This window comes from Sycon ciliatum, chromosome 11 (genome assembly GCF_964019385.1).
Source record: "Sycon ciliatum chromosome 11, ocSycCili1.1, whole genome shotgun sequence".
NCBI lineage: Eukaryota > Metazoa > Porifera > Calcarea > Leucosolenida > Sycettidae > Sycon > Sycon ciliatum.
The window spans coordinates 10826586-10846584 of NC_088653.1; the positions used below are offsets into that span (position 1 = coordinate 10826586).

The 19999-nt window shown below is 48.8% G+C and overlaps 1 protein-coding gene across 1 annotated transcript in view; it reads left to right on the top strand.

The window, feature by feature from the left end:
- Window positions 1–312: 312 nt before the first annotated feature.
- LOC135827484 (serine/threonine-protein phosphatase 2A regulatory subunit B'' subunit gamma-like) overlaps window positions 313–19999 on the top strand; it is a 70134-nt gene continuing 50447 nt past the window's right edge. The window contains exons 1-4 of the mRNA XM_065339975.1: window positions 313–884; window positions 4694–4878; window positions 6301–6350; window positions 13434–13488. Coding sequence (XP_065196047.1) covers window positions 833–884; window positions 4694–4878; window positions 6301–6350; window positions 13434–13488 — 342 coding nt within the window. The 5' untranslated portion in view covers window positions 313–832. The remainder of the gene's footprint in view (window positions 885–4693; window positions 4879–6300; window positions 6351–13433; window positions 13489–19999) is intronic.

The window sequence follows — 19999 nt, forward strand, 5'->3', positions numbered from 1 at the left end:
ATCTCGTGTGCTCTGCACTTCGCATGCGAGAAGTCACGCACAGTCGTGGTGGGGTTGGTCGCGTGTGTGCAGCAGGATCCCACGCGACTGCGGAGTTGCCCCCTTGCTCGAACCCAGACAATAATAAGGGGATCGGTCTATTGTAGTACTAGTAGTACTCACCCGCAGCGTAGACCGGTGAGTCGTGCAGATCTGGCCGCTGGGCCGTCATCTGGCCATGGCCCGCGGAAAGCGCGTTTGTTTTGTGTTTTGAATCTTTTGATCGCAAAACTTATTTCTTCTGACTGCTGAGCGCGCGCTGATAAAACAACCTTGCCTACGCAACTACATGCAAAGACTAGGATGATGAGAACTGAGGCGAGTTTCAACCAGCTAAAATTGTTCGCTGCAATGTCAATCAAAACAATACGATTCAACCAATGGCCCAGTGCGGAGCCTGGGACTGGAGAGTTTTTTTTGCAGACGTTCAACGCCGCAAGCAGTGCCAGTGTGGTCGTTGTGAAGTAAGGCAACAGCAGCTTGTGCATTGCTGGGGACAAAACTGTGACTCCAAACTTTCAAGAGCCACTCTCTCCATGTCATTTCTCTCCAACAACCCGCTGCTGCTCCGGGGTCTCTGACGGCAGCGCATCTACTTGTAGGCGTACGTGAGCGCACTGTAGCAATGTAGCCGGCTGCAGGACTGAACAACGTATTACCTGCGTGTGGTGCTGATCTCAGCTCGCGAGCGAGGATCTCTCCATCAGGTACCAATTATTGGCCTACAATAGTGGCTAGTAGCTAATACCACGCGGGCTACAATCAGCTTGTGCCACACACACACACACAGAATATGGCAACGATGTCCTGGGAGCAAAGGCTGCAGCAATTCGTCGAAGCTAAGGGTAGGGTGTTCGGTGCTCGAACCCAGGCGCATTTTGAGTGGAAACAGTTTTGTACGGGGTCCGTGGCACAATCGTACATCACTGTGCTTCTTGCCTTGGCAAGGTAAAATTTTAGCAGCTCAGGACGAGTTTGTTTCTTTGTTGGAAAGAGGAGATGTCTCTGCTGTTGAGACCGTAAGTCCCGTTTCCACACGACGAATTTTAGCAATGTTATGCCCTGCGCAACTTCAGGGTATCGATTTCGGCCTGTTCTGGGCCGGTCGCAACGCCGGCGACTATTCCATCGTCTTCAGCGTCGAAAAACTACGCAGTGTGTGAAATTTGGAGGTTGTACGATGCTGTCTTCTTGTTCTATGAGCGATCGATTTGCGCCAGGATACCAAATGTATGGAGTACATGTACAATCATGTACATGTACATGTACATGGAGTTGATGGACTTGGCTGTAGTGCTGTTTATTTGTAGTTTCGCTGAGCTACCACATCAGATAAATCTCTGGTCGCTGTATCTGGAGAGTGGAGAAAGCCATTGTGCAGACAAATTGGTCAAGAGCAGATTTCCTGCCAATACTGCGTTCAATATGCAGCTGAAAATCTGCACAGAATTGACACTCAGAGGATTTTCAAAATTGCAGCGCGCTAACGCAGTGCAGCTACGCAATGCCGTATGCACCGTGTCTGGAGTACATTGTCATCCACATAGCATGGGCAATGTACATGATGTAGGACCAGTGTATTTGTCGACTTTATAATTTACATCCAAATTACGCTTGCACAATCATCCGATAAATGAACTGTCTGTTGATTGTGCGAATCGTATGAATGAATTACATGTGACGTGCGACACCAATTGCCCCGAAGTGCTGCACGCGCCGTATATGACTGGGAGCAAGTTGTCCTTCTAAAGCTGATGATTAGCAGGACTGCTGCTGCCTTGGCCTGGCTGAAGCTTACATCGTGTTGAAATGGTGCAGCATACCTGTTAATTGGCTGCATGCATCCGGTCCCGCGGCGCAACATGCCCGGGTGCGGGTGCCGTCTCGGCTGAGTGCGTATGTTATTTTCTTGGATGCTTCATCTACATGGGGTAGATAACTGTAATCTCCTCCTGGTGATGTGTCTTTGTAGTACCCGTATTCCAATTAGCTTCAGCCTGTGAAGGGTTACATCTTTCGCATCTATTTCGACTAATTTGTACGCGTTGCTATGGTGGTTGCTATGGGCGTAATTTGAATTTGGCTAATTGGAATACCAAAAAATTGGTCAAGTGATGGAAGCTCTCTATTGGCTATCATCTGTGGAAATTTGAAAGACCCTGAACGAAATTGATTTTCACCTTGTTCTAGTTGGTTTTGAATTTCCCGGTTTTGTGCCACTGGCCTGCATCAAAACTGTTCCAGAAAAAGTGCCAACAAGCGCACTTCAAACGATCATAACTCTTGAACGTCTGGTCGGAATTTAGACAAACCTCATATATTTCCCGGCTAGTTTATCCTACTCTTTCCAATGAGACTAAAATCGAGGAGATTGGAGCAACTTTCAAAATCGTCCGAACACCCTACTAAGGGTACGGTGAAGCAATTCAGCTACTTGTGTATTTTTTTTACGTTTTGTTTGTTTTAATTATTTTGTTTCCATGCACATACAGTCTTGGGCAAAGAAATCCAAAAAACTAGTGCCAACCCGCGAGCCAAAACTAGTGCCAACCCGCGAGCCAAAACTAGTGCCAACCCGCGAGCCAAAACTAGTGCCAACCCGCGAGCCAAAACTATTGCCAACCCGCGAGCCAAAAACTAGTGCCACGTCTCCATTTCATTAACCAGTACATCATGCATGTTCCCAAAACTGGTCCGAGGGCCGCATGAGCCGTATGAGCCTTGGCGCTACTTTCAAGGGTTGGATTTCTTTGGCGACGATTAGTTTGCACAAAAGAACGGACTGAAATTGGCAACATGCGGCACAGTTAGCCATGCAGCGAGTGATCTTGGTGATCCGGCAATGCATTGGCGAGTGGTGTGGACGACTCCCGTCACTTGCCGAATACCCACCTGGCTGTCACCCAACAGTCTTGTCGGTCATGCTCGTGATTCGTCGTTACTATGACCGGATACTTCAACGGCTGCAGTGTTGTTCTGTCTGCACCCAGCTGGATAAGGTTCGGCAACGTGCGCTGCATTTCCTGGGAGTCGACATGAGTCAAAGTGTCTTTACTTCGCCGAAAATATTCATCGAATGCATTCAATGATTCACCCCGCCACCCCGCCATTCCCTTCGTTGTACACGCTCCCGATGCCTGATTGCGAGGCTAGCGCCGAGACCTCTGGTTGGTCGAGTGGCTCTCAGTGCGTCGGTCACGTATTTCCTACAACCTCTGTGTCTTGTTTTGTGTTGTTCTTGGCCACATGTTTCCCAGCAGAGCTGTGTTCACAGTGAAAAAGAAAATGAGAAAGACTCTAGTTTCAAAACGCAATCAATAGTACAAGCTGGATCGACATACTGTAAATATACAAAATTTCGGCGCTGCACAATTTCGGCACTTCACGATTTTTGACATTTCGGCGGCGATTTATTTTCGGCTTGGGGTAGAAGGCATGGTACATGGTATAGTGCGACAGATGCTGTGAAAAATTTCATCGGCGTTTTAATTTAGGCGTTTTGGGTCGGTGCCGAATATAGCCGAAATTTAATAGCTGCCGAAAATTTGAATATATACAGTACCAGGGTTTTTGACTGTCTACATATTTCTTCTAGCAGAATTTTTGTTACTAATTTTAGTAAATTAGGCTCGGGTGGAGAGCCAAGGATTCATTTATAAGAAGAAAAGAGGGCCAAAGAGCTACAAGTTACGCTATAATATCCACTAACACCACCAGTTACATTACAAGATGCGCTAGAGCTGAGATGTGCTAGAGCTGATTGCCAGTTAGGTGTAGAACGTCAGTACCGTCGGTCAGTGTTGTGCAATGTTATCGCAAAAGCTTATTGTAAAGTAACTGCAGTGGTGTTTGTGGATATTATAGCGTAACTTGTAGCTCTTTGGTCCTCTTTTTCTTCTTCTAATTTACTAAAGTATTTAATTGTATGTGTATGCAGCAGCTTGTCCAGTTGATTGCACTATTGAAACTACAGTCAAACCTGTCTGAGACGACCGCTCCAGGGACCTTCAAAATGTGGTCTCTGTTACCAGGTGGTCTCCTTATCGAGGGTCATTTGGCAGGTAATAGCATCCCTTGATCCTTGTTGCAGTGGTCTTCTAGGACAGGTGGTCTTCTAGGACAGGTGGTCTTCTAGGACAGGTGGTCTTCTAGGACAGGTGGTCTTCTAGGACAGGTGGTCTTCTAGGACAGGTGGTCTTCTAGGACAGGTGGTCTTCTAGGACAGGTGGTCTTCTAGGACAGGTGGTCTTCTAGGACAGGTGGTCTTCTAGGACAGGTGGTCTTCTAGGACAGGTGGTCTTCTAGAAGCACAGGTGGTCTTCTGGGACAGGTGGTCTTCTAGGACAGGTGGTCTTCTAGGACAGGTGGTCTTCTAGGACAGGTGGTCTTCTAGGACAGGTGGTCTTCTGGGACAGGTGGTCTTCTAGGACAGGTGGTCTTCTAGGACAGGTGGTCTTCTAGGACAGGTGGTCTTCTAGGACAGGTGGTCTTCTAGGACAGGTGGTCTTCTAGGACAGGTGGTCTTCTAGGACAGGTGGTCTTCTAGGACAGGTGGTCTTCTAGGACAGGTGGTCACCTTGACAGGTTTTACTGTATTGTCCCCTCGTTGCTTGTTCAAAAAAAAGACTCTGCGTTCGCTTTTGTTCTGATCCAGGTACCAGTACCAGTGATGGTGATGATGCTGGTGGTGATGGTGCCGGGCTACCGGCTGCAGTGTCGGCCGCATCGGAGGCGGACGTGGAGCAGATGACGGCGCAGTGCATTGCCGACTGGCACACGCCGACTGCTGCCGCCGCTGCAGCATCCATTTACCAGCACATACCTCGATTCTACAGAAAGGTACAGTGTGAAACTCTGCAGATTCTTTTGCATTTCTTTTCATGTCTTCTTTTTGAAACTCGGATGTTGAGCAAATAATAAATACAGTGAACTTTGCGTATAACGACACTCGGCGGGGCATCAGAAAAGTGTCATTATTCGCGAAGTGTCCCTATACCCGAACTCTCATTATATGTATTACAGTTAGATGGGACTTTGCTCTGGGCATGGAAATTCTGTCGTTATTCACGAATTGTTGTTATATCCGCAGTCGTTATTAACGAAGTTGACTGTATAGAAAGGAAAAAAAAGGACATAAGGATACGAGTGTTGTTGCACTTTCTGACTGTATAATTATAGTATCTAGTTACAGTGGTGGACGGTTACTCTTAATTAACTTGTATCCCTTATGTCCTTTTCCTCTTTTCTTTTCTATTCCTTTCTCTCCGCTGTTTCCCCTTTTTCAAGGCTCTCTTTCTTCAGTGCGTGGGCTTGGCAATGAAGCCGAGAGACAGTCTGTCGGCTGAGCTAGGTGCACCTCACTGGCACAGCCACCATGGCCCCTAACGTTTTTATGTCGTTGCTCCTTCCAGCTTCCTGTCAAACTCTTCCTTAGTAGGGTTGTGTGCAATGTACAAATAATTCGGGCGTCCCTAATCCGGGCAGGTCCGTCTACCCCCCCCCCCCCCCCGACTCGTTGACTTGTTGACTTGTTCGGGTTTCTACTCCCAGAAAGTAACAGCCCTGACAATAAGCCCATTGTGCATTGCCAAATATGGAAGGTATGAGTAATGCATGTGAGTACACTGGGACCAGCAATGCACTGTTCAACACCGTAGACGACTATGCCCAGGTGGCTGTGTGGGGTGTTATGTGAGTACGCTGGGATCAGCAATGCACTGTTCAACACCGCAGACGACCATGCCCAGGTGGCTGTGTGGGGTGTTTTGTGAGTACGCTGGGATCAGCAATGCACTGTTCAACACCGTAGACGACCATGCCCAGGTGGCTGTGTGGGGAGTTATGTGAGTACGCTGGGATCAGCAATGCACTGTTCAACACCGCAGACGACCATGCCCAGGTGGCTGTGTGGGGTGTTATGTGAGTACGCTGGGATCAGCAATGCACTGTTCAACACCGTAGACGACCATGCCCAGGTACTAGGTGGCTGTGTGGGGTGTTATGTGAGTACGCTGGGATCAGCAATGCACTGTTCAACACCGCAGACGACCATGCCCAGGCGGCTGTGTGGGGTGTTATGTGAGTACACTGGGATCAGCAATGCACTGTTCAACACCGCAGACGACCATGCCCAGGTGGCTGTGTGGGGTGTTCATGGTACAAATTACATCATTGCACAATGGGCTTATAATGTTCTATGCCTCCGTGGACACACGTATGTTCTGTGTCTGCTCGTATGTGTTTGCGGTTTACACTGTTCAGTGTCCGGATGAGAACGATGCAGTCCGTATGAGAGTGAGAGAGGAAGCACGGTAAGCTTACTGTAATTATTATGATGATGTCATTGTCATGCTTTGCTCGTCTCGTGAGAAAATGTTATACAATGTTCACTCTGATGTAAAATATGTACTCTGTTTTGCATTTCTGTACGCTAGTGCTCAACCACGCATGCTCGGTTTTGGGTGCGTGCGCGCCTGCGTGGTTGAGCACTAGCGTACAGAAATGATCTGATCTATGAGTGATCTTGGTGATCCGGCAATGCATTGGCGAGTGGTGTGGACGACTCCCGTCACTTGCCGAATACCCACCTGGCTGTCACCCAACAGTCTTGTCGGTCATGCTCGTGATTCGTCGTTACTATGACCGGATACTTCAACGGCTGCAGTGTTGTTCTGTCTGCACCCAGCTGGATAAGGTTCGGCAACGTGCGCTGCATTTCCTGGGAGTCGACATGAGTCAAAGTGTCTTTACTTCGCCGAAAATATTCATCGAATGCATTCAATGATTCACCCCGCCACCCCGCCATTCCCTTCGTTGTACACGCTCCCGATGCCTGATTGCGAGGCTAGCGCCGAGACCTCTGGTTGGTCGAGTGGCTCTCAGTGCGTCGGTCACGTATTTCCTACAACCTCTGTGTCTTGTTTTGTGTTGTTCTTGGCCACATGTTTCCCAGCAGAGCTGTGTTCACAGTGAAAAAGAAAATGAGAAAGACTCTAGTTTCAAAACGCAATCAATAGTACAAGCTGGATCGACATACTGTAAATATACAAAATTTCGGCGCTGCACAATTTCGGCACTTCACGATTTTTGACATTTCGGCGGCGATTTATTTTCGGCTTGGGGTAGAAGGCATGGTACATGGTATAGTGCGACAGATGCTGTGAAAAATTTCATCGGCGTTTTAATTTAGGCGTTTTGGGTCGGTGCCGAATATAGCCGAAATTTAATAGCTGCCGAAAATTTGAATATATACAGTACCAGGGTTTTTGACTGTCTACATATTTCTTCTAGCAGAATTTTTGTTACTAATTTTAGTAAATTAGGCTCGGGTGGAGAGCCAAGGATTCATTTATAAGAAGAAAAGAGGGCCAAAGAGCTACAAGTTACGCTATAATATCCACTAACACCACTGCAGTTACATTACAAGATGCGCTAGAGCTGAGATGTGCTAGAGCTGATTGCCAGTTATGTGTAGAACGTCAGTACCGTCGGTCAGTGTCGTGCAATGTTATCGCATGAGCTTATTGTAAAGTAACTGCAGTGGTGTTTGTGGATATTATAACGTAACTTGTAGCTCTTTGGTCCTCTTTTCTTCTTCTAATTTAATAAAGTATTTAATTGTATGTGGATGCAGCTTGTCCAGTTGATTGCACTATTAAAACTACAGTGAAACCTGTCTGAGACGACGGCTCCAGGGGCCTTCAAAACGTGGTCTCTGTTACCAGGTGGTCTCCTTATCCAGGGTCATTTGACAGGTAATAGCATCCCTTGATCCTTGTTGCAGTGGTCTTCTAGGACAGGTGGTCTTCTAGGACAGGTGGTCTTCTAGGACAGGTGGTCTTCTAGGACAGGTGGTCTTCTAGGACAGGTGGTCCTCTAGGACAGGTAGTCTTCTAGGACAGGTGGTCTTCTAGGACAGGTGGTCTTCTAGGACAGGTGGTCTTCTAGGACAGGTGGTCTTCTAGGACAGGTGGTCTTCTAGGACAGGTGGTCTTCTAGGACAGGTGGTCACCTTGACAGGTTTTACTGTATTGTCCCCTCGTCGCTGGCAGTATCCGGCATAGCAGGCTGGTACATCAAGTAGCGCATGGCACATAGATGATGACACAGCAACGACATAGCTCGATTGCGACTTTTTTTTGTAGCCTAGAGAGCGTGTGTGGGCAGGCGTGCGTTTACCGCCATATTACCAGGTGTGTCTTTACCACCATATTTATCAACCATAAGTACAGCTGCAGTGGTGTCTTCAACTTCATTCTCCCTCGTTGCTTGTTCAAAAAAAAGACTCTGCGTTCGCTTTTGTTCTGATCCAGGTACCAGTACCAGTGCTGGTGATGGTGGTGCTGGTGATGATGGTGGTGGTGATGGTGATGGTGATGGTGCCGGGCTACCGGCTGCAGTGTCGGCCGCATCGGAGGCGGACGTGGAGCAGATGACGGCGCAGTGCATTGCTGACTGGCATACGCCGACTGCTGCCGCCGCTGCAGCATCCACTTACCAGCACATACCTCGATTCTACAGAAAGGTACAGCGTGAAACTCTGCAGATTCTTTTTGCATTTCTTTTCATGTTTTCTTTTTGAAAGTCGGATGTTGAGCCAATAATAAATACAGTCAACTTTACGTATAACGACACTCGGCGGCGGGGCATCAGAAAAGTGTCATTATTCGCGAAGTGTCCCTATACCCGAACTCTCATTATATGTATTACAGTAAGATGGGACTTTGCTCTGGGCATGGAAATTCTGTCGTTATTCACGAATTGTTGTTATATCCGCAGTCGTTATTAGCGAAGTTGACTGTATAGAAAGGAAAAAAAGGACATAAGGATACGAGTGTTGTTGCACTTTCTGACTGTATATAGTATCTAGTTACAGTGGTGGACGGTTACTCTTAATTAACTCGTATCCCTTATGTCCTTTTCCTCTTTTCTTTTCTATTCATTTCTCTCCGCTGTTTCCCCTTTTTCAAGGCTCTCTTTCTTCAGTGCGTGGGCTTGGCAATGAAGCCGAGAGACAGTCTGTCGGCTGAGCTAGGTGCACCTCACTGGCACAGCCACAATGGCCCCTGACGTTTTTATGTCGTTGCTCCTTCCTGCTTCCTGTCAAACTCTTCCTTAGTAGGGTTGTGTGCAATGTACAAATAATTCGGGCGTCCCTAATCCGGGCAGGTCCGTCTACCCCCCCCCCCCCCCGACTCGTTGACTTGTTGACTTGTTCGGGTTTCTACTCCCAGAAAGTAACAGCCCTGACAATAAGCCCATTGTGCATTGCCAAATATGGAAGGTGTGAGTAATGCATGTGAGTACACTGGGATCAGCAATGCACTGTTCAACACCCCAGACGACCATGCCCAGGTGGCTGTGTGGGGTGTTATGTGAGTACGCTGGGATCAGCAATGCACTGTTCAACACCGCAGACGACCATACCCAGGTGGCTGTGTGGGGTGTTATGTGAGTACGCTGGGATCAGCAATGCACTGTTCAACACCGCAGACGACTTTGCCCAGGTGGCTGTGTGGGGTGTTATGTGAGTACACTGGGATCAGCAATGCACTGTTCAACACCGCAGACGACCATGCCCAGGTGGCTGTGTGGGGTGTTATGTGAGTACGCTGGGATCAGCAATGCACTGTTCAACACCGCAGACGACCATGCCCAGGTGGCTGTGTGGGGTGTTATGTGAGTACACTGGGATCAGCAATGCACTGTTCAACACCGCAGACGACCATGCCCAGGTGGCTGTGTGGGGTGTTATGTGAGTACACTGGGATCAGCAATGCACTGTTCAACACCGCAGACGACCATGCCCAGGTGGCTGTGTGGGGTGTTATGTGAGTACAATGGGATCAGCAATGCACTGTTCAACACCCCAGACGACCATGCCCAGGTGGCTGTGTGGGGTGTTATGTGAGTACGCTGGGATCAGCAATGCACTGTTCAACACCGCAGACGACCATGCCCAGGTGGCTGTGTGGGGTGTTATGTGAGTACACTGGGATCAGCAATGCACTGTTCAACACCCCAGACGACCATGCCCAGGTGGCTGTGTGGGGTGTTCGCGGTGCAAATTACATCATTGCACAATGGGCTAATTATGTTCTATGCCTCCGTGGACACACGTATGTTCTGTGTCTGCTCGTATGTGTTTGCGGTTTACACTGCGCAGTGTCCGGATGAGAACGATGCAGTCCGTATTATAGCAATAAAAACTGCTTCATGGCAGTTTTCTAAAAAAAGTTATTGTGTTCTAGTCCATGGACCACGTCTAAAAAGTAAGAAATTAACGAAATGTGATAGCCGAAAATTAAAATTTCACACAAAACCTCACAATAATCACAACACTTGAAATGCTGCTTTCAACACTAAACTTGTACTGCACCAACAATTGGCAACATGCATGTCATGCATGCATAGGAAAGAGGATCACGAGGGGAAAAGGTCTTCTACATGTAGCTTTTCATTCTGTGTGTGATTATTGTGAGGTTTTGTGTGAAATTTTAATTTTCGGCTATCACATTTCGTTAATTTCTTACTTTTTAGACGTGGTCCATGGACTAGAACACAATAACTTTTTTTAGAAAACTGCCATGAAGCAGTTTTTATTGCTATAATTTCTTTTGTTTTTTCTGTCACCAATCAATGGAATGCCCTATACTATATCAATATGTAAATTTAAACTAAATGATGGCCTTCACATCGCCCATTTGTTCGTTCATGCTTAACCTTTCTAGGGGCTCCCGTAAGAAGACCATAGGTCTGTGGGAAACACCCTAGTAAAATAAATAAAATAATAATAATAATAGAGTACATAAACGGTTTATGTACTCTTGATCATATCAATACCGTATTATACGCCTTGATGTGCAAGCCTTTTCTTGCAGAAAATGGCATAGCATGTTCTTCTACGGGGAAACATGTGAGTACGTAGTGGTGGACCGCGGTGATACTTTTTTTATACGGAGGTCATTCTGTGCATGTTGCTGTAGCAGAATTTCATGACTCTGTCATAAAATTGTCTTGCCTTTCAGATATTTCAGATTTCCCCACCCTCGATCAGATTTATTTGAGAAATGTAACCAGGTGCGTGTCGCAGATGTTTTTTGTTGATTCTGTGTTTAAAATGGTTTATAATCATTGGTTTATCGTGATAAGGTCATCCTGCATCATATTGCACTGAAATCGTAATCCTGTTGTTGTCGATAGAACTTTTGGAAGTAGTTCAATGACTTCAAACTGTTGGTCCACGATATTCTAAAACAACACAGCAAAGGAGGAACAATAAACATGTATTAAAATGTAAACAAAATACATTGCTGAGTCCGACACCTCGTTCCAACAACTACACTGATCCTGAGGATAAAAGGGGCAAGGCTATGGTTGGAGGTACTGAGAGATAAACAAGGCACTCCATAATAATAAAATCTTACACATCTTTTGGTGAGTATGAATGATATCCAGTCGAACCTCTTTAGGACGAACACCAAGGGACCGATGGTATTAACTCTATGAGTTTGTCTTAACCTATTTATAACCAGTGAATACAATGATTTCTCCAATAGACATACGAATAGATTTCTTCCACAGCGAAAGATTCTAAGCCACACCAACTCATTGACTCGTCTCGTATGAAACAAATGAGTCGTAGAGAGGTTCTGCAAAACGAAAATGCGTACAACCTTTCGTTCTACTTCATGAAGTGCGAAACTTCGCACGAACTTTCGCAACTTTGGACACGAAACTTGCAGGGAACGCGAAATTAACTGTCGTAGGAAAATTCGTGAGATCGGGTCATGGCGTACGTGCACTTGGCCCGCGCAAACTACGAAAATGTGCAGAACGCAAAATTCGTACACACTTTCGCAAGGACTGTCGCGAAACTTCGTTCGAATTTTCGTTTTGCAGAACCTCTCTACTGAACCTTTCTTTAGAAACATGACGGCAACTGAAACAGCAACAGAGAAAGTACGATACATGTGCAGCACATTCTTGCAGGTACATGTACTACAAACAGATTGCAGATCGTAATTCTTGCTTTGGCGGCACGAAACTTTATTTGGGGCAGTGCAATCTCGGCGGTACTTACAAATAATAAATCAAACAGCCCAGACTCGAGTAAACAAATCCAATCATACAAGTACGAGATCTTCACGAGACGAGACTGCTCCCATTGGCTTGTTTCGTATGAAGCAAACAAGTTTACTGAACCTATCCACAATGGAGATTTTCCCTGATATGCGAATTTATTTTGCAAATTCGGTCAATGGGTCCTTGAACCTTTCCCTCCAGATTGGGAACTGCCAACGATAGTATGCCACTGACCAGTGCCTTACTTGTAACGTACCAATGTACAATGAATATGAGTATTTCGACAACACATCTAACACAAGCCTTACCGTCAAGAAGGTGAACTCGCCTTCTTCGCACACTGTAGGCAAGGGCAAAGAGATAAAAATGGATCTAAATCCGAATAAAATCAGCCCACGTTTCCGTAAATGAAAGGGTGAGCATAAGCAAATGAATCGAAGGAAACCGGTCAACTCAGAAATCACCTGTCATCGAGTATTCCGTAAAAGGAGGCCTCGGCAGCGGAAAAGCTAAATAATTTAGAAAAGAGATCCTGTCAGCTTTTCCATTATTTATTGCATTCCGCCCAAAATCAGCACACTTTTCGTAAATGAAAGAGTGAACACAAGCAAATGAATCAAAGGGAACTGGTCAACTCACCTGTCAGTAATATTCCGCGAAAGGAGGTCTCAGCAGCACCGAAACGAAATAAGCCAGGCCAGGAGTCGAAATATCCGAAACAGCTCATACAAGAAGCAGTTCCAAAGAAGGAAGTTCCTTGCGCATGTACATCCGAACACGGACTGCACTGCAACACAATGTCTGCCGTGCACGTGCACAGCACGCGGCTACCACCCGCTGGTAGATCTAATACCGAGCACCTTACGTAGAGACTTACGTAGCCTAAGTGAAATACCGAGCACTTTACGTAGAAAGTTACGTAGCATAGCGGTGTCGTTTTTCTTGCCATGTGAACACAATAATAGAAAAGCTGACAGGATCGCTTTTCTAAATGAGAGTGAGAGAGGAAGCACGGTAAGCATACTATAATTTTTATGATGATGTCATGCTTTGCTCGTCTCGTGAGAAAATGTTATACAATGTGCACTCTGATGTAAAATTTGTACTCTGTTTTGCATTTCTGTACGCTAGTGTTCAACCACGCATGCTCGGTTTTGGGTGCGTGCGCGCCTGCGTGTGTGTGTATGTGTATGTGTGGTCATTGGACGTGTGTATGTGCATGTGTGTGTGTGTGTGTATGTGTTGTGTGTTTGTGTTTGTGTGCGCGCGTGTGTGTGTGCCCGTTCTTGTTTTTTTCTGTTTGTGTTCAGAGCACGTCATGTGCAGCGTCTTAGCAAGGAGATGTTGACGAACAGCGACCTTGATGTGAGTGTATACTTTCAAAGCAGAACTTTTCGGTGGTGTTTGATTTTCGGTAACTTCGGTGCCAACAATTTTTACCGATAATAAAACGCACCGAAAATTTCGGTACAACCCATACTGTATACATGTAGTACTAGTACACTTACCTGGAAAACGGGTTTTACCGAAAATTTCCCTGCACCGAACCGCCGATTTTGGAGAATACCGGAAACATGACACCACCGAAAATGTCTGCTTTACAGTATACTGTATAGTGTATAGTGCTGCGCTGTATTGAGTCACTGAGTCACTGAGTCACTCAGTCACTGAGTCACTCAGTCACTCAGTCACCGAGTCACTCAGTCACCGAGTCACTCAGTCACCGAGTCGCTGAGTCACCGAGTCACTCAGTCACTGTGGCCAACAAGGCTCTTCAATAATACTTCACACAAGGGTCGTAGGAGACATCGTAGGCAACCTGGTTCCAACAATCACTCGATTGAAAGACGAAGAGACAAAAGACAAACGACAAGAAAACCTGAACAAGAAGGCCCGGAAAGGACCAAGATGTCCAGAAAAGGATAAAGAAAATAACGTAGTACCAAATTATCGTACAACACAGCAAGATGCGGGGGAACCATGCGCGCGACCGCGCGGGTTCACAAAAGCTCCCGTGAAACAGATATGGATACGTGATGTCAAAGAAAGCGAAAGGGTCAAGAGAACAAATCTGACACGGCTTCTAGAAGACACACTACACTACTACGTCATGAGTACGCGACTGCACAGTCAGCGTAACTATAGAAAAGATGGCGACTGGTCTGCAAGCAACGACCAGGTGCAGAACAAAATCAAACAAACAGAAATATTCAAAATACGGTTGTGAAAGAAAGAAGAAAAGAATGAAGCTGAAGGGTTACACCTGTCAGAGGGTGTTAGCACCCGACGCTGGGTGACAGCAAACCCTGTCAGGTAGTGGTAAATAATCCTAACACTTCTGCAGCAGAACTTCAATCGCAGCGAAAATACATCTCAGGTAAGAAACTCTAGCAATAATTCGAGCGTCTCAATCTATCGTGATCCACTCACAACATACACATGCAAACAACTCGAAACAGAGAATGTATCGGTCTGCGACATCCTCCCCACCAAAGCACATCTCACACATCCACAAGTCACTCACGATACCTCTGAGGGCGTTGCACAAGACGTGTACGCGTGCGTACCGGTTGCTGCACTTGTGGCTGTGGCTTGAGTGTGGCTTTCTCACTAATCACGTCCTCTGGATCATCAGCCCTATTTGTAGGCACGACATCCTCGACATCCTCGGGCTCACTATCAGCATCAGCAGTTGGTGACTCATTACGGTTGGAGATCTCCAACGGCACCAAGCGCTGAATGGGCCGCAGCAACTCATGTCCGCTCACTCGGACCTTCGCGACACGCTGACGGCCATCTCGACCAGTGTGCAGTTGCAGTATTCTGGCCAACTTCCAGCACACACGCTTCTTGGTATGATCTGCCAGGAACACGACATCGCCAACTGCTAGTGAATGACCCTTGCGGTCATGGTGACTGCGGAGGCTCAACAAATACTCCTCAGTCCATCGGGCAGTGAAGTGCACTCTCAGCTGCGAAAGATACTGCAGACGACGGTTCGCATCAGTGTGAGACAAGCAACTCTCAGCATTCGAGTCAGACTGGACACTAGCAGCACCCAGCAACATCGACGGAGACAGCGGCAAGTCTTCATCCTCCGTGACATACGTGATCGGACGGTCATTGACGACATCCTGGACTTCCGACAGCAGAGTCCGTAGCTCCGTCTTGGATAGGAGCGACTTGCCTAACACACGCCGCAGTGGGGACTTGACAATAGCAACCAGCCGTTCAAAGAACCCACCATGCCATGGTGCTGCTGGGGCATTCAGTCGCCAATCCACTGAACTGACGAGACGTCGGGATGCAGCTGCGAACGCTGTGCCGTTATCCGACCGAACTAGAGTAGGCTTGCCGAATCTCGCGACGAAACGACGATACGCTAGGAGGAACTCTTCCTCCGACAGACTCTCGACAAGCTCAAGATGCACTGCACGTGTTGTCGCGCACACAAACAATAGAATCCACACCTTGCTGGATACGCCGCGGTCCTTGACGAGCAGCGGGCCAGCGTGATCGACACCGACAACGCAGAACGGCCGCTGATGCAACACACGATCAGCTGGTAGCGGTGCAGCTCTCTCAGACGCAGTAGGGGCATCAGCCCGACGACAGACAACACACTTCTCCTTGACTGCACGCAACATGCGTCGACCACCAACAATCAGATACCGGCGGCGCACAAACGCAAGGCACGCCTCCACACCCTGGTGGAGCCGGCTAACATGGACGTTCGTCAGCATCAGCCTTGTCAGGTAGTGCTTGGCCAGCAGTACTGGGTGCGTCGTGTCGGGATCCAAGTCGGCAAACTGCAGTCGTAGTGTCGCACGAATCAGACCATCGTTGTCCAGGAACGGGCTGAACTGGCCAATCTTCGACGACTTCGGTACGCTACGGCCATTGCGCAGCTCAGACAACTCTGCCGGAAAGCACACCTCCTGGATAGCTCTCAACAGCACCTGATCTGCCTTGGCACTGACAACTGCTGCGTCCTTGTACTTCCAGGAAAGCATCCGGCGAACAACTCCCTGGACCCGTGTCCACTTGGACAAACGAAGCCACCACTGGTTCTTGGCATCAGGTGTCAGCACTGCTTTGACGTGCAGCTCCATCTGCGACTCGTCAGTAGGCACTGGTTCTTCCTTCCTCGGCAACTGACCATCTCGCAGCCACGCTGGGCCCTGCTGCCAAACATCTCCCATCAGCTCCGTAACAGACGCACCACGACTAGCGATATCAGCTGGGTTGTCAGCTCCAGGGCAGTGCAACCACGTAACCGAGTGCTGCTTAGCGATGGCTTGAATTTCGCTAACACGATTCGAGACGTATGTCTTCCAGCGATACGGCGGTGCTGCCAACCACTGGATCACTGTCATAGAATCCGACCAAGCGTGCACAGTGGCTGGTGACACGGATGACTGCTCCAGTACAAACTGTAGACAACGGGCACCGATGAACGCTGCTTGCAGCTCCATGCGGGCCAAGGTATGAGCTTTCAGCGGGCTCATCTTGGACTTCGCAAACACTAGCCGGCTGACTCCGTCGAACACGTAGTAGATGCAACAGCCATAACCGAGCTCCGATGCATCACAGAACAGGTGCACTGCAGGCGCGTCGCTTCTGTCACCTAGCCAACGTGGGAAACATAGCGATGGAAGCAGATGACGGTCTTGCCACCACTTGATAGCGATACTCGCTGACTCTGCACTCAGCGGCTGATCCCAACCACTTGCCAGCTTCCAGAGTTCCTGCATCAGGATCTTGCCCTGCAGCGAATATGGCGACACGAATCCGAGTGGGTCGTAAATAGAAGCTACCGCCTTCAGTAGCGTGCGCTTCGTCCAGGGCAACTTGACGTCATCCGTCTTGCCGACTGGAAAGCACAGCTCGTCAGTTACCGTCCAGGTACAGCCAAGGACCTTAGACTCTTCTGCGGCTTCATCAGTACTCATGCGCCACTTGCGCAAATCCATGCCGACAGTACTCAGGCTGTGAACACTCTGCGCGCGGAATTCGTCAGCTTCCTGTGGAGTGGATGCACTGGCCACGCAGTCATCAACATAGAGACTTTCACGTAGGTGGTTCAGTTGCTCGCGTGACTTGGGATCAAGCTGCTCTGCTTCGGCATCCAGATGGTGTTGCAGGATTGCCGTCAAAATAAACGGAGAGCAATTGACACCAAATGGCAAACGGGTACGTGGTCATCTCGCCCTTCTCATTGGGCCACAGAAACCGGACGTAGCGACGGTCAGCTTCCTCCAGGCCGACCATGAAGAAGGCCTTCCGTATATCTGCCTGCATCGCAATTTCCCGCTCTCGGAAACGCAGCAGCAAACCAGAAATACTCGGTAGGAGAGACGGACCGGGGTCCAGAACATCATTCAGGGATTTCCTACCCTTCAGCGCTGCTGAGGCATTGAAGACAACTCGGACTTTCGTTGTTGTCGACTCAGCTTTGAAAACAGCATGGTGAGGCATATAATACCCATCCTGCTCCGGGTCTGGGTCGACTTCAACTGCGCCCAGCGCCATGTATTCGGCCAGCAAAACTGCGTCGTAGCGCTGCCTCTCAGGGGTGTCTGGGCCCAGCTTCTTCAGCTGCGCATTCGCTGCTGCCAACGCCTGCCACCGATTGTCCGGTGGACGCTCCTCACTGGCCCATAACAGCCCGACCTTGAAACGACCGTCTTCCACGGCAATGGGGAAAGCTGGCCAGTTGCTGGACTGACCCACAGGCGCTTCCATTTCCCAGAGTCGGTCGATCTGAGACTGTACGACTCCCACCGTGCGCGTTGCTGACTTCCCGGGTACAGGCTCACACACTGGCCCAACAATCAGCCAGCCAAAGTCCGTCCGCCAGACAGTCTCTCCACCACTCTGCCGTTTCTCTTGGAAGAGGTCAAACGCGTGGTCAGCACCGATCATTAAATGGATCTCATCCGAGACCCCAGGTGTAGCCACATCACTCAGCGCTATTCCTCTCTCCTTCCAACGCTGCACACAGCCTGCAGATGGTTTCGGCAGAGACAAACTCAGCGACTCTTGCTCAAAGGCCTCGACCTTGATGGTTCGCTCGGTCGTCACTAGGCTGATATCCTTGACTGACATTGACTGCATGGACTCGTCATGTCCAAATGCCTGCACACGCACTCGTTGATGGCTGAGGGTCTTGGCTCCAACGGCCGAAACCAGTGCTGTGGAAACAAAGGATGCCTGGGAACCTGGGTCCACAAATGCTCGGACTTTCCTGCTCCCGGTGGGTCCAACCACCTTAACCACTGCCGTCATTAGGCGCACCTCCTCATTCCGGAATGACACGGCATTCACAGTCCTCCCGGGTGGGTGCAGTAGCGGGTGGTGCTTCTCCTTGCACTTGTTGCACTTGGCGCTCTCATTGCATCTAGCCTGGCGATGTCCCCATCTCAAACAGTTCCGGCACAACCAGTTCTGGTTCACATACTTCTGACGCTCCTGATACTCCAGGTCGCCGAGGGCTCGCTCAGCAGCATCCACGGTGACTCGAAACGACTTCGCTGTCACTATGTCACCCTCCAGTGCGGGCTTGGGCTTTGACGCATGCCCACGTGCTCGGCCATGTGCCTCTTGGTACGACGTACCTGCCGCTTGAAAGTCAGCAAATGTCAGCGAGTAACATTTCCTTTCAAGCATAAACGCCTTGAGTTCAGGACTCCCTGCCTCCAGCACCAGCTGCTTGATCAGGGCGCCCATGATGCGCTCATCTGCTGCGCCGAATCCATCGTCATCAGCCTCACCGTCATCATCATCACCCGCACCACCACTACAGTCCACACCACCTGTGAGCTTGGCCCACAGGCAGACCTCTTGTGCAATCCGCACACAGAACTGGTAAAAGGACTCTTCCGGGTTCTGATGCGTCGTGGTGAGCGCTCGCCAGGCCTTCTCCGGCGTCTTGCCGAAGGCGAGCAGCAACTCTCTCTTTGCGTCGTCATAACGACGGCAACCTTTACACGACTTCTCCAATCGTGTCCCCACCACCGCCACTCTCAGTCGAATCAGCCACTCATCCTTGGTAAACCCATTCTGGGTGGCCACGTCCTCGAACAACTCGAGGTACGTGGTGATCGACTGCCGATTGTCATATTTCGGCATCTTGATAGTCGCACGCTTAGTCACGTGACTCGTAACACTACTGGTACTCGCCAGTCTGCTCCGCGGACCCTCCGCTTGCGATACCGACTCGACCTCACGTTTGATGTCGGCCAACTTCTGATCATACTCCTCCCGCAGCTGGGCCACGGACCGGTTTTCCGCTCGTTCGTTTCTCTCTTTAACTTCAGCCAAACGAGCATCGACATTTCTCTGAGGTCATTCTCCTTATAACCGTACGCCGTACCGTTTCTGATAAACGTGGCCTCCAGATCGCCTAATTCTAACGATGCCATCCTGGCGTGGTCGCCAAAAATGTGGCCAACAAGGCTCTTCAATAATACTTCACACAAGGGTCGTAGGAGACATCGTAGGCAACCTGGTTCCAACAATCACTCGATTGAAAGACGAAGAGACAAAAGACAAACGACAAGAAAACCTGAACAAGAAGGCCCGGAAAGGACCAAGATGTCCAGAAAAGGATAAAGAAAATAACGTAGTACCAAATTATCGTACAACACAGCAAGATGCGGGGGAACCATGCGCGCGACCGCGCGGGTTCACAAAAGCTCCCGTGAAACAGATATGGATACGTGATGTCAAAGAAAGCGAAAGGGTCAAGAGAACAAATCTGACACGGCTTCTAGAAGACACACTACACTACTACGTCATGAGTACGCGACCTGCACAGTCAGCGTAACTATAGAAAAGATGGCGACTGGTCTGCAAGCAACGACCAGGTGCAGAA